At 37.1% G+C, this 16,806-nt stretch overlaps 1 protein-coding gene across 1 annotated transcript in view; it reads right to left on the minus strand.

Annotated features, from left to right (window-relative positions):
* Positions 1-257: 257 nt before the first annotated feature.
* The window catches only part of DNAJC15 (DnaJ heat shock protein family (Hsp40) member C15), a 91,047-nt gene continuing 74,498 nt past the window's right edge, over positions 258-16,806 (minus strand). The window contains exon 6 of the mRNA XM_024569408.4: positions 258-3,154. Coding sequence (XP_024425176.2) covers positions 3,084-3,154 — 71 coding nt within the window. The 3' untranslated portion in view covers positions 258-3,083. The remainder of the gene's footprint in view (positions 3,155-16,806) is intronic.

Raw genomic sequence — 16,806 nt, forward strand, 5'->3', positions numbered from 1 at the left:
TGGGAATGAAAGAAATTCCAAGCTAATGCTTGGGACTCCAGTCCTCACAAATACAATATGAATTAGAAAATATGTCAAAAGGTATGTCCTGAGGGTGCCCCAATATTGCTGAGCATAACTTTCAAAATTAGCACTAACATTTTTTGTAGTATTCAGAAAACATTTTCTGAGCATTTATGACTTTATGATGTCTACTAAGTACAAGTGCTCCACACAAGAGGTTACAAAGATGAATGACCCCATTTTTGCTCTAAGGGTTCTTACACTTTAGTGGAGAAATAAGCCATGTCATACATGGTGCCCATATAGACATACTGCAGAATGAGGAATAAAATGGTATGGAAAATTTTATATTCACAACAAAACTGAGCTGAAAGTAGAGAGAGTTCTTATAAACCCCATCTCCCCCACTGAATACCCACACCCTATCCCATTATCAATATCCTGTATCACAGCGGCACATTTGTTATAATTAATGAACTATATTGATACAGCATTCAATGTTCAGTTTACATTACGGTGCCATACATTCTATAGATTTGGACAAATGTCAACTAACATGTATTCACCATTATAGTATATAGAACAGTTTCTGGGCCCTGAAAGTCCTCTGTGCTCTGCCTATTCACTCCTCCCTCCCCCTCAACCCTTGACAACCAATCCTTTTACTGTCTCCATAATTTTGCCTTTTCCAGAATATCATACAGTTGGAATTGTATAGTAGGCCACGTTTTTATTTTGGTTCCTTTCCTTAGGCAAGATGCACTTAGGCTTCCACATTTTTTCATGGCTTGGTAGCTTATTTCTTTTTAGTGCTGGATACTATTCCATTGTCTGGATGTACCACTGTTTATTTATCCACTCACCAACTGAAGGGCACCTTGGTTGCTTCCAAGTTTTAGTAAAAATGAATAAAGCTGCTATAAACATCTGTGAAAAGGGCTTTGTGTGGATGTTTTTAATTCCTTTGACTGAATACCAAGCAGTACAACTGCTAGACTATTGTTAAAAGTATGTTTAATTTTGTATGAAACTGCCAAACTGTCTTCCAAAGTGGTTGTACCCTTCTGTATTTCCATATTATTAAATTAGAGTTCCTGTTGCTCCACATTATCACTTAAAAAAAAAAGGTATGGGAATTTATTCATTCATTCGACAAATATTTATTGGGTGCCAATGTAGTACTAAACGAGACAGATATGGTCCCTGCTCCCGGAGAGCTGATTCACATGACTTTCACTGGAAGCACGAGAAAAGGAGGGACACATTTTAGCTTGACCTTCAACAATCTCTATGCTTTGAACGTGTGAAGATCTGAGGATTAGAAGGGCACTTGAGGTACAGAGATAATAATGAGCAGAAAAATGAAAACCACTAAAGCACAATAAAATTAGGACATGCAAGGAGACTTTAAAGCAAGAACAGTATTTTACTAACTCTAAAATTCAATCAATTTTAAGTTAGGCCATTATTTTATGTGCCCAGAGAAAAAATACTAAACATTTACACCATGGCCCTCAACCGGGGACAATTCTGCCCTCCAAGGGACGTTTGGCAATGTCTGTAAACATTTTGAGTTGTCACAAGTGAGCGGGTGCTACTGGCCTTCGGCAGGTGCAGGCATGCATGTTGCCAGTCACCCTACATCGCACGGGAGAGCGCCCACAAAAAGGAATTATTCAACTCAATGCTGATAATATGGCCAACGTTGAAAACTCTTCAACTTAGGGAGACAATAAACTGAAAGATGCATCTCGAATATTAAAAAGTATTTTAAGATAGATGAAGTTCAGGTCAGTTTACTGGGGGTGAACCCAGAATTTGTAAAGCAGTACTGGAAAGTAATGCTGGTACTCTGTATCTGGATCTGTCTGCTCACCCTTGACATAGTAAAGTGATGATGACCAGGGGCTGTTTTGAGAAAATAATTCAATCACTCTAATTACAGTAATTAATACCCCATTTTGGCTATTCTGACTGCTCTCAGAAGAAACACAGACTCACCAACCATATGCTATCTCTCTTATTGTTGTTAACGCCTAGCTCTGTGCCACTTACCCTATGAAGTTCCCCCCATGCTCTAAATTCAAAATATTCCTTCCTTCTTTTGAATTTCTTTTTGCATATCATCTATACATCTCTACTAGTATTTATGTGATTTATCTTTCTTTTAAATATAAGTTCCTTTGGGTCAGGATCCATGACTGGCTCACACCTGTAACTCTCAGAGGGGCCACTATAGCACCTTACACATTTGAAGTGGCTAACAATTATTTGGAATTGACGATTGAATATACAGTACTGAAGGCTGTAATTAAATACAAACTCCTCCTTTAATCATTTTAGTAGCTCTCCAAGTTCTCACGCTTCAGCTATAGGGTCTCAGAGACAGCAGAATTCTTCAACGAGTCAAACTACTACTTTAGAAAACACCATTTTGTAAATTCCATTAAGTTTCAGATCATTTCCCCATTGGATGGCAGTCAGTGTTTGGTCTCAAAACATTTAAGGCCATTTAGAGGCAGTGCACTAAATTCTTCCAAGAACAGGGACAATGTGAGTATAAACATGGGGCGGGGGGCAAAAGTAGGTTTCCAGTTGTTCATATGAAACAGACATGCAGATTCTGATGGATTACAACAGCTTCATTAACGCAAAAGAATGTCACAGTGCAACTGTAAACCTACTTTTGCCTGCCCCTGTTTATGCAGTGAAAACGTTTCTACTCATTGCTCACAAAGACCAATGACATTACTGATGATCATACTTTTTGGATACTTTTGTGTGGGGGACGAGAATGTGAAGGGTTTAAAACTAACAGAACAGGAATATTAAAAGGTATGACTATCACAGACAAAGTAAGAAAATAAAAAATCAGTTATAAAGTTACAAGGTATTCCTTTAAAAGATAATAAGTGGAGAGATTATTAATCTTTTATTATTATGCCACTTAACAGGGGATAAGTTACTAATCGTTTGCATGTGTACAAAAATTATGACGGTGGTGGTTTTGACTAAATTTGCTAGCCTTTGTTTTTAACCCCCCTGCTTTTTCCCCCTGCAGAGCAGTCCTTGAGCATCAATCAGTGTTTGGAGGTTTCTTCTAGCAAGTCTTTTGCTTCATTTATTTTGGTTGCTAAGTATGGAGATCCACCTGAGAACAAAGAAAAATAAGTGGGTTAAAACACACTTTATTATTGACATTTTAAAAGTCTCAAAGTAAAACACTCGTAATTATAATTCTCTGATATTTTTCCGCACATTCATCCTCAAATGTTGCACTGATTAGACATCACCCTTCAAATATTTAACCAGCGGATTTTCTGAAGTTAAGTGGATGGTTAGGTAAATAAAATGAGGGTCCTTCTCCAGGACATTTTTTAAGAGGGAAGACTATCTTTGAAGGGTATCTCTCTGAAGGAAGTACATAAATCCAAGGGCTTTTTCAGAGTCTAATCAAACCTTTTAATTTCACAAAAATAAAATACATGTTAGAAAGGCAACTATGTACTTCCCAGTTCTAAAAATCATACTTCCCAATACAGATGAGCAAACTAATAAATGAATGATGATAAAAATGTTAAAAAAAATTCTCCCTGTCCTCGGAAATGAACCTATTAGAATACTTATGAAATACAGTCTTACATTCACTGTGCCCTAAAATAAAATCAAGTCAGTTCTTTCTTAGAGTTCTTTAAAATGAATTCTTTCTCATGCAAACTGCAAGAGAAAAATTGAGGTGAATTTCAAATTCAGAATTATTATAAATCACAAATAGAACCTATTTGACATACAAAAATACTTTTGTCACATTAAACCTGTGTAAGCGTCACACGCCTTCTAATGTCTAGGCCTGAACACTTTCATTGCTTAACAGTCAACCTAACAATCATATTGAAACTAGTTCACCAGTTTCTTTGTGTTTGCTTTTATTTTTGTATTCTCCCCTTGAGTACAAACCATCTATAGCTGTTGAAAACATCACAGGACATCAGTAGCTTAACAACAAACCAAAAAACATACAGATAGTATTGACAGAAACTGTCCTGACTTCATTCAAGCCTTCTATTGATTAAGGAAAAAGAAAGAAGGCAAAACGGATCCACAAACATGGTACTATAGCAAAAAAGGCAATGTGGGAGGAAGCTGTATTTAGCTTTTCGCCCTTGAGTATACCAGTGACATTTTCACGTCAAGATCTGAATTGCTAAACTTATGGAATATATCAGAGTGTCCTTCAATATCCAAAAAGAATTATAGATGGAGTTGATGAAGTTTTCATACATACTTGATTATGAAACAAACTGACTTCATGATTATGTTTGAAAATAATCTTGGAATTAGGTTAATGTCAATTTTGATAGGCTGTTTAAATTTTTAGAGCTACCAAGGTAATGGCATCTTGTATGTCCTCAATAAACATTAAAATATTAACTTAAACACAACCTTTAATTGATTGATATGCATTCTGGATATTTATTTATTTATATTTTTAAATTATTTTATCGTTGTTCAATTACAGATGTCTGCATTTTCTCCCCACCCTGCATTCTGGATATTTAAGTCACAGGCCATAATATGTTCATTTAGAAGACAAAACGAAGCAAAGGTACAGAAGACTGAAAAGCCTCACCAAACATTGTATTTACTGATGGCAATGTTAGAGGGTTGCTGGGCTTCTAATTGATGTGCACAGTAGAAGCTTTGACTTGGCCCTCACTTTACCTTCCTAAGATTTGGAAAAGTCTCTAAGCCAAAAACTATAATTCCTATATTCCCTTCAAGTAGTGTTTAATTCCAATTGTGAAATTTGAAAGGTTGAAGTGAGGAAAAGGCTTTCTTGCTGGGTCTCTTTGTTACTGCTGCTAGCAAGCAAGATTGTGGTGAGCAGTGACAGCCACTGTGCTGTTGTACAGCTCTGGTGGTGGTCTAAGGGTGGTATCTTCACTGACCGAGCAGCTTGCTGTTGGGGAGTCATTCTTATAGGCCTAGTCTAGAATTTACTCCTTCAGACCTTCCAACAATGTGTAACCACTAATTACCTGCACTAAATGCTCCCTTGCCTAAGGCATGCAGTTTCTGGCACGGAATCTTGACTGATATAACATTTTAAGATACATATCCTATATTTAATGGGAAAAACATATGCTTGAATCTTTCAATCCTGCTCAAATTTCTTGTGGGAATCATCCAGATTCCATTTAATTAGAATACTCACCCTCACTCTTGGCCTCTGTACCACTGTACCTCCACTAAATACTGCTGAAGCTTTTTTGCTTCTAGCAATCATGAACTACCATATTTTAGATGAATCCTCCTATTAAAACCAACTAGAAGAGTTGAATAAAATACAAACACATCAATATGAAAGAACGGGGTCTACCAAGTCTGCCAACTCTTGAGGGTTAAGATCCTGGAGGTAAGGAAAACGCATTGTGATGAGTCCAACATTCTGTACTGCTTTTTTCCCTTCAAAGAAGCCAAATACCAGACAAGATCTGCTATACAATTGCACTTACAGGAAATGCTAGAAAACAGGTATCTAATCTATGGTGGCAGAAAGAACAACAATTATGCAAATTGGGGTAGGGGCTGGCAATGGGAAGGAACACTAGGGAACATTGTAAGTTTTGATAAGCTACTATTTTGTTTGTTTCTGCATCTGTGTATATCTTGTGAGATCTTTCTTCATCAGGGCTTGTAATCAAAGATATGCTATTCCCATAAAAAGAATCAAAATGCATTTTCTTTTTCTTCTTCTCCTTTTTTTTAAAAATTCACTTTTAAAACTATCCTGGCCAATCTTTTTATTTGTTAGGAAGTTGTTTAACTACAGATTAAATTTCTCCAATAGAATTCTTAGAAATGTTTCTCCTAGAATTTATATCTTCTAAATTTTAAATGTTTTAGTATGAAGCTGATCAGTTTTTTTTCTTAGCAAACTAATCTTTGACTATGTTCTCTTGAATGCCAATTTCTATTGTAATATTTTCTTTGATGCATGAGTTATTTAGAAGTATGCTGACAAATTTTCAAACACTGGGATCCCTTAGATGTGTTTATTGTTTTCTAATTTAATTAGGTTTATGTCAAAAATCCAGGATTGGCTTTAACATTAGAAAATTTATCAATGTGATTCATCACATTAACAGAATAAAGAATAAATGTCATATAATCATCTCAATAGATGCAGAAAATTCAATACAAATTCATAATAAAAAACTAAGTAAACCAAAAATAAAAGAAAACTATGTCACTGAAGTTATCAAAAAATATAGCAAACATTATACTTAATAGTAAAATGTTGAAACCTTTGCCTCTCAGATCAGCAACAAGGACAGGATATCCACTATCGTCATTTTATTTAACACTATAAGGGTTCTAGACACTGTAATGAATGCCCTCCTCTATCCTCAATAAAAAAAGGAAGATTGGAAAGCAATTACCATTCTTGATAAATGACATGATTGAGTTTATAGAAAATCTAAAAGGATCTAAAGACAAAAATCAAAGAATTAATAAATACATTTAATGAGTTGCTGCATACAACAGCAGTATATACAAAAACCATTTTTTATGTCCTAGGAATAAGTAACTATACAATATAAATTTAAAAAACAACACAATTTATAATCACATTAAAAAATCAATACCTAGGGGTAAACGGAACAAATTATATATATATATGGCCATGACCCAGAAAACTGAAAAGCCTCACTGAAATAAATTAAAGATGACCTAAATAAAGGCAAGAATGTCTTCTTCACAGAAAATTCAATATTGGAAAGATGTCAATGCTCCCTCTACAGATTCACAGTAATTCCAATCATAACCCAGGAGATGTGTGTGTCTGTGAATGTGTGTGTTTGCACACGTGCACATACAAACTGACAAGATGATCCCTAATTTATATAAAAATGTACAGGGACAAACATAGTGTAAAAACCTTATATAACAAAAAATTGAAACCTTTACACTACCAGAAAAAAAAAAAACCTCATTGTGAGGCTATGCAAATTAAAAAAGTGTGGTACTGGCACAACAAGGCCCTGACTGGTGTGGCTCAGTTAGCTGGGTGTCGTCCCTCAAAGCAAAGGGTCACTGGTTGATTCCAGGTCAGGGCACATGCCTGGCTGCAGATTTGGTCCCTAGTTGAGGCAACTGATGGTTATTTCTCTTCATCTCTTTCTCCCTCCCTTCCCCTCTCTCTAAAAATAAATAAGTAATTTTTAAAAAGAAATTTATCAATGAAAAAAGAGAAAATAAACAGCATTTCCATAAATACCTGGTTACTTGATTAGTAACAGGGTAACAACACTGTGGGTTACTGGGGAATCAATGCCCTTTCAATAAATAATGCTGGATCGCTTGGATACCTATATCTAAATAAATGAGACTTTAGTCTTGCTTCCCACCATATACAAAAATCAGTTCTAGTTTATTACAGATATAATTATGTAAGATAAAGGTTCCAAAAATGACCTTTATGAGCTTTTTATGAACTTTAAAAAGGCAAAAATTTCCTAAACAAAATAAAAAAGCAGTTACTACAAAGGGAAAGTTTGATAAACTGGGTTATATTAAAATTAAAGAATTTCCATTCATGAATGGATACCATTAAGCACATGCAAAAGCAAGCTACAGAACAAAGATATTTACAATACAAAGAATTCATATGTAGAATAGCAGAACATACAGGTTGGGGTAAAAGTGGTTTACAGTTGTGAGTACACAGGATACAGTTTATTCTTATATTATTATTTATTAATTATTGTATTATTTTCCATACAAACAAATGCAAACCTACTTTTGCCCCATCCTGTAGGTTTTTACCAGAAGCCAGTAAGAAAAAGACACAACATAACAGAAAAAATAGATAAGCAAAGCCAATCTATGGTGATAAAAGTCAAGATAGTTATCAACTTTGGGGAATGGGGAGTGACTGGAAAAGTACATGAGCAAAGTTTTTGTATGGTTTCATTTTTTAGAAGATTTTATTTTTTTAGAGAGAGGGGAAGGAAGGGAGAAAGAGAGGGAGAGAAACATCAATAAGTGAAACAAACATCGATCGGCCGTGTCTCGCACATGCCCCATCTGGGACCGGGCCCTCAACCCAGGCATGCGCCCTGCCAGGGAATCTATCTGGCAATTCTTCACTTCACAGAATGACACCCAACCAACTGAGTCACACTGGTCTGGGCATATGGTTTCATTTTTCTGGGCATATGATTTCATTTTTAATCTGGGTACTGGCTACATAAGTGGGGTCAAGTGACAATTCATTGAGTTGTACTTTTATGAAGTTATATTTCAATTTTTAAAAGTTTATTGAAACACTAATACTAGAGATGTGTTGACCTCCTTGTCATTTGAAGACACTACAAATTCATACTGTCTAAAAATCACTGGGATCAGCAAACTTATGATCAAGACCATGATGATGAAGATAATGACTAGTCATTGTTCTAAAATATTATTTCATTTGGTTCTTCCAACCATCCCTTGGAGTTGGCGCAATTCTTTTTGTCATTATACAAAGAAACTGAATCACAAAAAAGTTTAGTAAGAGCCTGAACACTTCTTAATCACTATACCATACAGCTTCTCATTTTGTTACTAGAATTTATTAAATATGTGATATGGTAAACCTTTTCTCTTTCTTCAAACCTGTAATCGCATCCCAGATCCTCTTCCTTCTTGAAAGAATCAAAATCATGCCTTATGATTTATATTTTAAAATACGTATCTACCTATTAGATAATAAATATCTTGAACAATCATGTCTTAGATTTTTCAGTATTATCAACCCAGCTCTGAGTACACAAATGGGATTCAAACCACATGTTTTTGATGATGAGAAGAAAAAGTTATTTTCTTCCATCAAGTACCAGCTTCATAGTAGTAAAACCACTCCAGAGATAGAAAAAACAGGTAAAACAAGTGTGTTAGGAGAGGGTGTTTAAAAATAAATGTCTACAAAACATCTGTGTAAGAAATACTAACCAGCACAAGAGAAAATAAGTAAACATTCTACAATTAGCATTATTTCAAAGTTAGGTATAATTTACTGCTTCAGTACATTTCATAATTAGTACACCAATTCGAGGATTAAGAAGATACATGTTCCCTTTAATCCTTCAGTCTTACTTAGGCAGATTCCTTAACTCTCACTGAAACTTTGCCAATATCTACATTCCAAATCTGTAAGAAAGAAATAAAATACTGCCATTTGCTGATTTGAATGGTTCTTAAAGGTTACCTCCTACCTTTCTAAAAAGAAAGATGTTACAATCATGTGGAGGCAGATAGGAGTCTGACCTCTGGCATGAGGAGTTCCACTGTTCTGTTCCCCAGAAATTAGTGAAAACTATTAAAAAGCCTCAACTATTTGAAGCCTCTGGAAATGGTCTTAAAAGCAAAAATAAAAAAGAAACATCTATTAAAGAAAATCTATGAAAATTCAGTAAAAAAAAAAAGCAGGAATTTGTGGTATTTGAACCAAAATGGTTCTTTCCTTTCCCCCTGCCCAGCTCAGCTAGGCAGAGGCTCCAACTTGGACTGATGCAGCCAAGAACACAGGGTTCCCTTTCTACGCAGCTCCTGGAGAGAGGGCTTTCTTTCTGGGAGGGGCAAAACCTCCATATTTCTCTTCTTGCCGCCAGCTGCCTGATGCTGCAGCTAAGTCTCAGACAAGTAGAATAAAGGCCCTACCTTAGGTCTAATTCCCCTAGAATACTGGGAGCTCAAGAGCCCTTCTCCCAGTCCATAAGGCATGGTGATTCCATATGAGAAGCATGCTAAGAAGACCCCCTCTATCACACACTTAGCTACAACAGTGGGGGTTTTGCTCAGGAGAAGCTTGCCAGTTTCCATCCCCAACTCCAGAGCGCTGGCACAGAGACTTTGCCTGTGGAATAAACAGGCCATAAAGCCAATAGTTCCCACTCTTTTCCCAAAGGAACTGACTTCATTTCAAAGTGTGAAGGGCACTCTCATAGACAGTACAAGAACAGGAGATAGAGGTTTTGATAAAAGGCAATTGGAAGGAGATTCATGAATTTAATCAAGATACAGTTTAGACTGTTAACCAGTTCATAGGAGAGAACCAGGGAATAAGAGAGCAGAAAGGAGCCTTCCTGGAGTCAGAACAAATATCAAACACTGACCTCAGAAAGTATTCTATCCAAGAAGCTACAGTCTGCTATTACGAGTTTGAAGAGAAATTTATGTCCCATGGCATTGCTGAACAATCAAACAATTGGTCAGGAATTAGAAGTTGGGTGTGATCAAGAAATAAGAGAAAGAGAGTCTGACCAGTACCACTGTCATCCTAGGGTGACTGCGGGCATACCCAAAGCTGTGCCTCCTTGAGAAGTGCAAGAGGCTTGACACTGTGGGGGATGACAATGTAGAGCACAGGCTTTGCGAAAATAATCCAGACAGTTTCCAACAGATATTACAAGGTATGCAAAGAAACAGGAAAGTATGACAGTATGACCTATATATATACATCTTGAAAAAAGCAACAACAGAAACTACCTGTGAGAGTGACCAGGTGTTAAACTTATGGAAAAAGATTTCAAAGTAGTTACTAGACATAAAATGATGGGAAAAAAATCACTAGAGGGCTCCAGAATAGATCTGAACTTGCATAAGAAACAATTAATAAACTTGAAGACACAGTGATTGAGATTATGCAAGCCAAAGATCAGAGAGAAAGAAGAATAAAGAAAAAAGAGCCTCAGAGAAATGTATGAGACATCATTAACTCTATCAATCTATGTGTAATAGTAGTAACAAAAGGAGAGGAAAGGAGAAGGAAAAATAAATACATAATGGTTTTTCAAAAACTTTCAAATTTACTGAAAAACAATAACCCACACATCCAAGAAGCTCAACGAACTCCAAATAGGATGACTAAAAAGAGACCCCAAAACAGACACATCGGAGTAAAAATATTTTTAAAAAATTACTAATGTTGGTAGGAGAAAATATGGAAGTAGTATTAAATTAAATAAGGAGGCCATCAGAATGATGTGACTTTAATGCCTTAGTAGTATGCATAATCAAAATCTAAGCATACAAATACCTCAATATTAAGAACAAATCCTGAGAAACACTAATTACAATAAACAACTAAGCTTTTCCAAATAATGCAAATGCTAAAGGTATAGCCTATCAAATAATTTCCTTACTTTGCTCTGTCCCTTCTTTATAAAAGGCTTTCCCCTAGCTCCTGTCAGTGGAGTGCTCCTAACCAATTTCTGATTTGGTACTGCCGAATTTGAATAGATTTGTACTCATATAAACTCTTCATTTTTTATCTTCACTGAAGGGCATTTTTTTTTCATTGTTTCTTTTAAAAAATTTTTAGAGAAAGGAGGAGGAAGGGAGAGAAACATCAGTCGTCTGCCTTCTGTATACACCCAGAGCAGGGACTGACACCCAGAACTAGAATTGGTGTCCAGACCGGGAACCATATGCATCAAGAAGGGGGTCGCATGCATCCATGTGTGGACCAGGGATTGAACCACAGTCTAGGAATGTGGCCTGACTGCGAATTGAACCTGCAATCTTTCAGTTACAGGCTGATATTCCAACTAACTGAGCTATACCTGCCAGGGCATAAAAATTTTAATATGCCTCACTTTATCTTTTGACAGTAGAAAGAGAAAAAGAACCTCGATAAGGTTAACAGCAGAAACAATGAAAGCCATGAAACAATAGGATAACATGTTCAAACTTCTCAAAGAAAAAAGTGTAACCAAGAATTCCATATCAGCACAGCTGCCATTCAGAAATAAAGGTGAAACAGATACTATCCAAGATACACAAAAACTGACAGGATTTGTTGTTAGCAGACCCACTTCAGGAGAAATACCAAAGGAAATTATTGAGAAAGCAAGTGATCTCAGATGATAACTCAAATCCACAAACACAAAGAGCACTGGTAAAGGCCACTATAATTATAAAAGAAAATAAGTATGAAAAGTTTTCTCCTTTCTTCTCTTGACTGATAGAAACAGCAATTACATATAATATGTACCAATGTATTGTTGAGTGTATAACATGTAGGAATATATGTATAATATATTTACTAATAACAGCACAAATGAGGTAGGTAGGAGTGAAACTGTTATGAACTAAGGAAATAGGAAATGGTAGAGTAATAATTCTAACAATGCATTTTTGGGTTTGTAGCATATGTATAACAATAGTATCACAAAAATGGGGAAACAAGAATAGCACTACACAGGAGATATGTTTCTATACATTACTGGAATTAAGCTAGTGTAAACATGAAGTTGATTCTGATAAATTAAGATACGCAGGGGATTCTAAGATGGTGGCGAGATAGGTGGGAGCAGACTCCACTTCCCCCTGCACACGGGTGAAACACCTTGCCAATGTACTCAAGAACGGAGAGAACAGCCAACAGCACCCCAGCGTTTATGAAGACAGGAGACCAAAGACTGTAGAAGACATTGAAAAATCAGACGGTAAGGAGAGTGCTTCAGGACAATAAGGTCCCTGGGACCGGCGCAGGGACCAGGGCGGCTGCAGCCCCAACCCGGCACTTGCTGGATCTGCAACAGGATTCTTGGGAGAGAGTCAGGTCAATGGCTCACTCCCCTGCCAAACAAGGCTTCAGCAGCACCAGGAGAGATCTGGTTGCTTTAAGTCGCAGGGAGGGGAATAAGGACAAAGTAGCAAACACACAGGGGCGGTGAGCACCCACGGAGACTATATGCGACGGTGGGGGAGAGTTGAGAACTGGACCCTGACGGGCCCTGACCCGGACAGACCCCGGTGTAGTTGGAGAGGTGGGCTGTGTGAGAGGACAGGTCCCTCCTTGTATGGAGCAGCAGCTTGAGCAGGAGGAATTTCTCAAAAAGAAAAAGTGAAAAAAGAGACACTGGGGGCTGTTTTGGAGAATTCTCCTGCAGCAGCCACTCTCTAAGCCACATGGCACTGCCGAGGTGGCACAGAAGTCCCCGCAATCACACCCGAGGCCTTGGGAAGAGTGTGCACTGTTAAAGGCCCCCAGCCCATACCCGAAGCCTCAGGGAAAGTACACGCCACAAACTGCGGAACTTCAGGCTGCTGGGGAACTAGGCGTGAGGCTGGTAAAGGAGAAGAGTGAAACCAATACCCCTCAGCCTGCTGCAGCCAGGAAGACCAGCAAAAGCTGACTTGGCCAATTTGAAGCCAACAAGAGGCTTTTTTTTTTTTTTTAAGAAATTCTTTATTTTTTTAAATTATTTTTTTCTTGTAACTCCTTCTTCCTCTCTTTCCTGCTTTCTTGTTTTATTCCTTCTTCTTTTCTTTCCCTTTTTATCTCTTCTTCCTCTGTCTTTTTTTTTTAATTCCCACAAGTGAGACAGTAAAACCTGCAACCGTGAAAAGACCAGAGTTGGACCCAAAGAGGGGGCATCCCAACAGCTGAGACAGTGAGACAAATTTCACTTTGCTACTCCAGAGAACTTGCAAGTTATTGTATATTTGTATTATTATTTTTTTCATTATTCTTACATCACTCATTTTATTAGTATTTTTGTATTTCTCTTCTTTCTGTTTAGTCTTCTTCCCTTGGCTGGTTAAATTGCATTGTTTGACTGGTTTCCCTTGTTCTCTTTCATAGTGTATTGTTAATTAACTGTCTTTCACTTCACTTGTGTTCCACTAGCACACTACTCTAGGTCCTACACTTCCTATTCTGGTTAGCCAGATCACATAGATTCTGTCATATGACTGTTGCTCCATTACTATTGTCAATCATAGCTGTTCCATACATTTGTAAATACTACATAGCACCCCCCCCCCCAGATCTCGGCCCACTTACTGTTTCCTGAACTTTATTACTGTTGTGGTTAACTCTATTCTCTCACACATTACACCCATTTTCTACCCTTTACTCTCACTTTACCTCATAATCTGACCTCCCACAAGCTCACAGCTTTCTAGATCCAACTCACAATCCTTCCCCGGGAAACAAGAGTCTTATCTTTTTTCCACCCTTTCTAAAAACTGGCTAGGTGGGTGAATTATCATGGTTCACACTATACATATCCAAAGGATCCCCTATCTCTTCTCTACAGGCTGGTACTTTAAATATCATAGAATACACTCCTGCTGTCTTAAACCATTTTGCCTTCTCCCTCCAAATGAAAACAAAAAAGAGTAGGTAGAAGCTGTGAACACCAGTACACCTGCTGGAAGAGGAAACCCACCAACAGATAACAACAGAAAAAGGTGAAGGAGGGAGTAGAAGCCAAACTAACCTCAATCCAGGACTGATCTGGAAATACAAGTAAATAGTGGAGAAATTACTCAGAGCAAACAACTTAACAATAGCAAGAGAAAATCCTCAAAACCTTGTACACATGGAGGAACAAGCTCCAACACAACCTTCCCACACCTGCACAACAGAACGCCAGAGGTGGTGGACAGAGTGACCCTCAGTTAAACAGCTGGTGGAAAGGACCCACCAAAGAAAGACCCAACAACAATCAAACCCTGAAGACATACACAGAGCCAACATAAGCGACAGCCCAAAATCAGTGAGCTTGGGAAATCGAGGAGACTATACCACTGAATCTCACAGGTATTCTACCTTAGAAGTTTACACCATAAACCCAGGGAGTCAGAACAGATCAATTTAAGAAGCAGAGGCTAACAAGAAAAGTCTCACAAATAATGGGAAGACAAAGAAACAATCCCCAAATGGAAGGAAAGGAGGAAGCCTCAGAAAGAATGCTAAATGAAATACAGGCAAGTCCACTATCAGATACTGAGTTCAAAGCATTGGTTATAAGGAAGCTCAATGAGCTCACAGAGACTTGCCAAAAACTACAGGGAAACTACAATGAACTCACTGCAAATTATATCAACATGAAAAAGGAAGTAGAAATTATCAATAAGGGCCATGAGGAAATGAAAAATATATTTCTTAACTGAAGAACAGAGCAGAAGGAATCAAAAGCAGACTTGATGAAGCAGAGGATCAGAGCAGCAAGCTGGAGGATAACATAGAAAAAAAACACCAAAATGAGCAAGAAAAGGAAAAGAGGCTCAGAAAGAATGAAGAGGGGTTAAGGGAAATGCAGGACAACATGAAACATAATAATATCCATATAATAGGGATATCAGAAGAAGAAGAAAGAGAGCAAGGGGTAGAAAACCTGTTTGAAAAAAGTAATCATGGAAAATTTCCCTAATTTGATGAGAGAAAAAGTCACACAAATCCAGGAAACACAGGGTCCCAATCAAGAGGAACCCAAAGAGGCCCACTTCAAGACACATCATACTTAAAATGGCAAAATTCCAAGATAAAGAGAGAATCTTAAAGGCAGCAAGGGAAAAACAGAAAGTAACATATAAGGGAGCCCCAATAAGACTAGCAGCTGACTTCTCAATGGAAATGCTCCAAGCCAGAAGGGAATGGCAAGAAATATTTGAAGTAATGAAAACCAGAGGCCTGCAACAAAGACTACTTTATCCAGCAAGACTCTCAATTAAAATGGAAGGCAAAATAAGGAGCTTTCCCGGACAAAAGAAGCCTCAAAGAATATACCTTCTCCAAACCAGCTCTGCAGCAGATGCTAAAGGGTTTGCTTTAAGAACAGGAAGAAAAACAGTGAGAGAGAGAGAGAGAGAGGAACACAGGTATGAAAAAAATGGCAATGAGTAAGTACCTATCAATAATAACATTAAACATAAATGTATTAAATGCCCCAATCAAAAGACACAGAATAGTGGAATGGATAAGAAAACAGGACCCACGCATATGCTGCCTACAAGAGACCCACCTCAGAACAAAAGACCTACAGAGACTGAAAGTGAAGGGTTGGAAAAAAATATTCCAAGCAAACGGACAGGAAAAAAAGCCGGGGTAGCAATACTTATATTAGATAAAATAGACCTCAAAACAAAGTCCATAAAAAGAGACACAAAAGGACACTTCATAATACTCAAGGGAAGAATCCAAGAAGACATAAATATTGTAAACATATATGCACCCAACATAGGAGCACCCAAATATATAAGAAAAATCTTGGAGGACTTCAAAAAATAGATAGCAATACACTTATACTATGAGATTTTAACACCCCAAGTCAACAATGGACAGATCTTCCAAACAAAATATAAACAATGATATTTTGAACTCAACAATGCCATAGATAAAATGGACTTAACCGATACATATATATATATATATATATATATATATATATATATATAGTGTGTGTGTGTGTGTGTGTATATCCTTTCAACACAAAGAAGCAAAATACACATTCTTTTCAAATGCACATGGAACATTTTCAAAGATAGACTCCATGATAGGATACAAACAATCCTCAATAAATTCAAGAAAATTGAAATCCTATCAAGCATTTTCTCATACCAAACGGGTCTGAAAATAGAAGCCAACCTCAAGGAAAAAACTTAAAAACACTCAAATTCATGGAGATTGAATAGCATGCTATTAAACAATGAATGGGTTAAGAATGAGATCAAGGAAGAAATCAAAAGATTTCTGGAAACAGGTAAAAATAAACACACAATAGTCCAAACCTATGGGACACAACGAAGGTAGTCTTGAGAGGGTACATAAATTGTATCTCAATATGGCTTAAAAAAATCAAGTAGAGATAGAAGCATCTGAAAAATACTTTGAGTCTGATTCAGTTTATCAGATTATTAGAGAATCACAGAAACCTAGAGCTGGAAGGGTCTTAAAGGGTTCTACATATTACTGAGTAAGTAAGTACCTCCTATGACTTCTCTAACAAATTGCCCTCCAGC

Source organism: Desmodus rotundus, chromosome 13, assembly GCF_022682495.2.
Source record: "Desmodus rotundus isolate HL8 chromosome 13, HLdesRot8A.1, whole genome shotgun sequence".
NCBI lineage: Eukaryota > Metazoa > Chordata > Mammalia > Chiroptera > Phyllostomidae > Desmodus > Desmodus rotundus.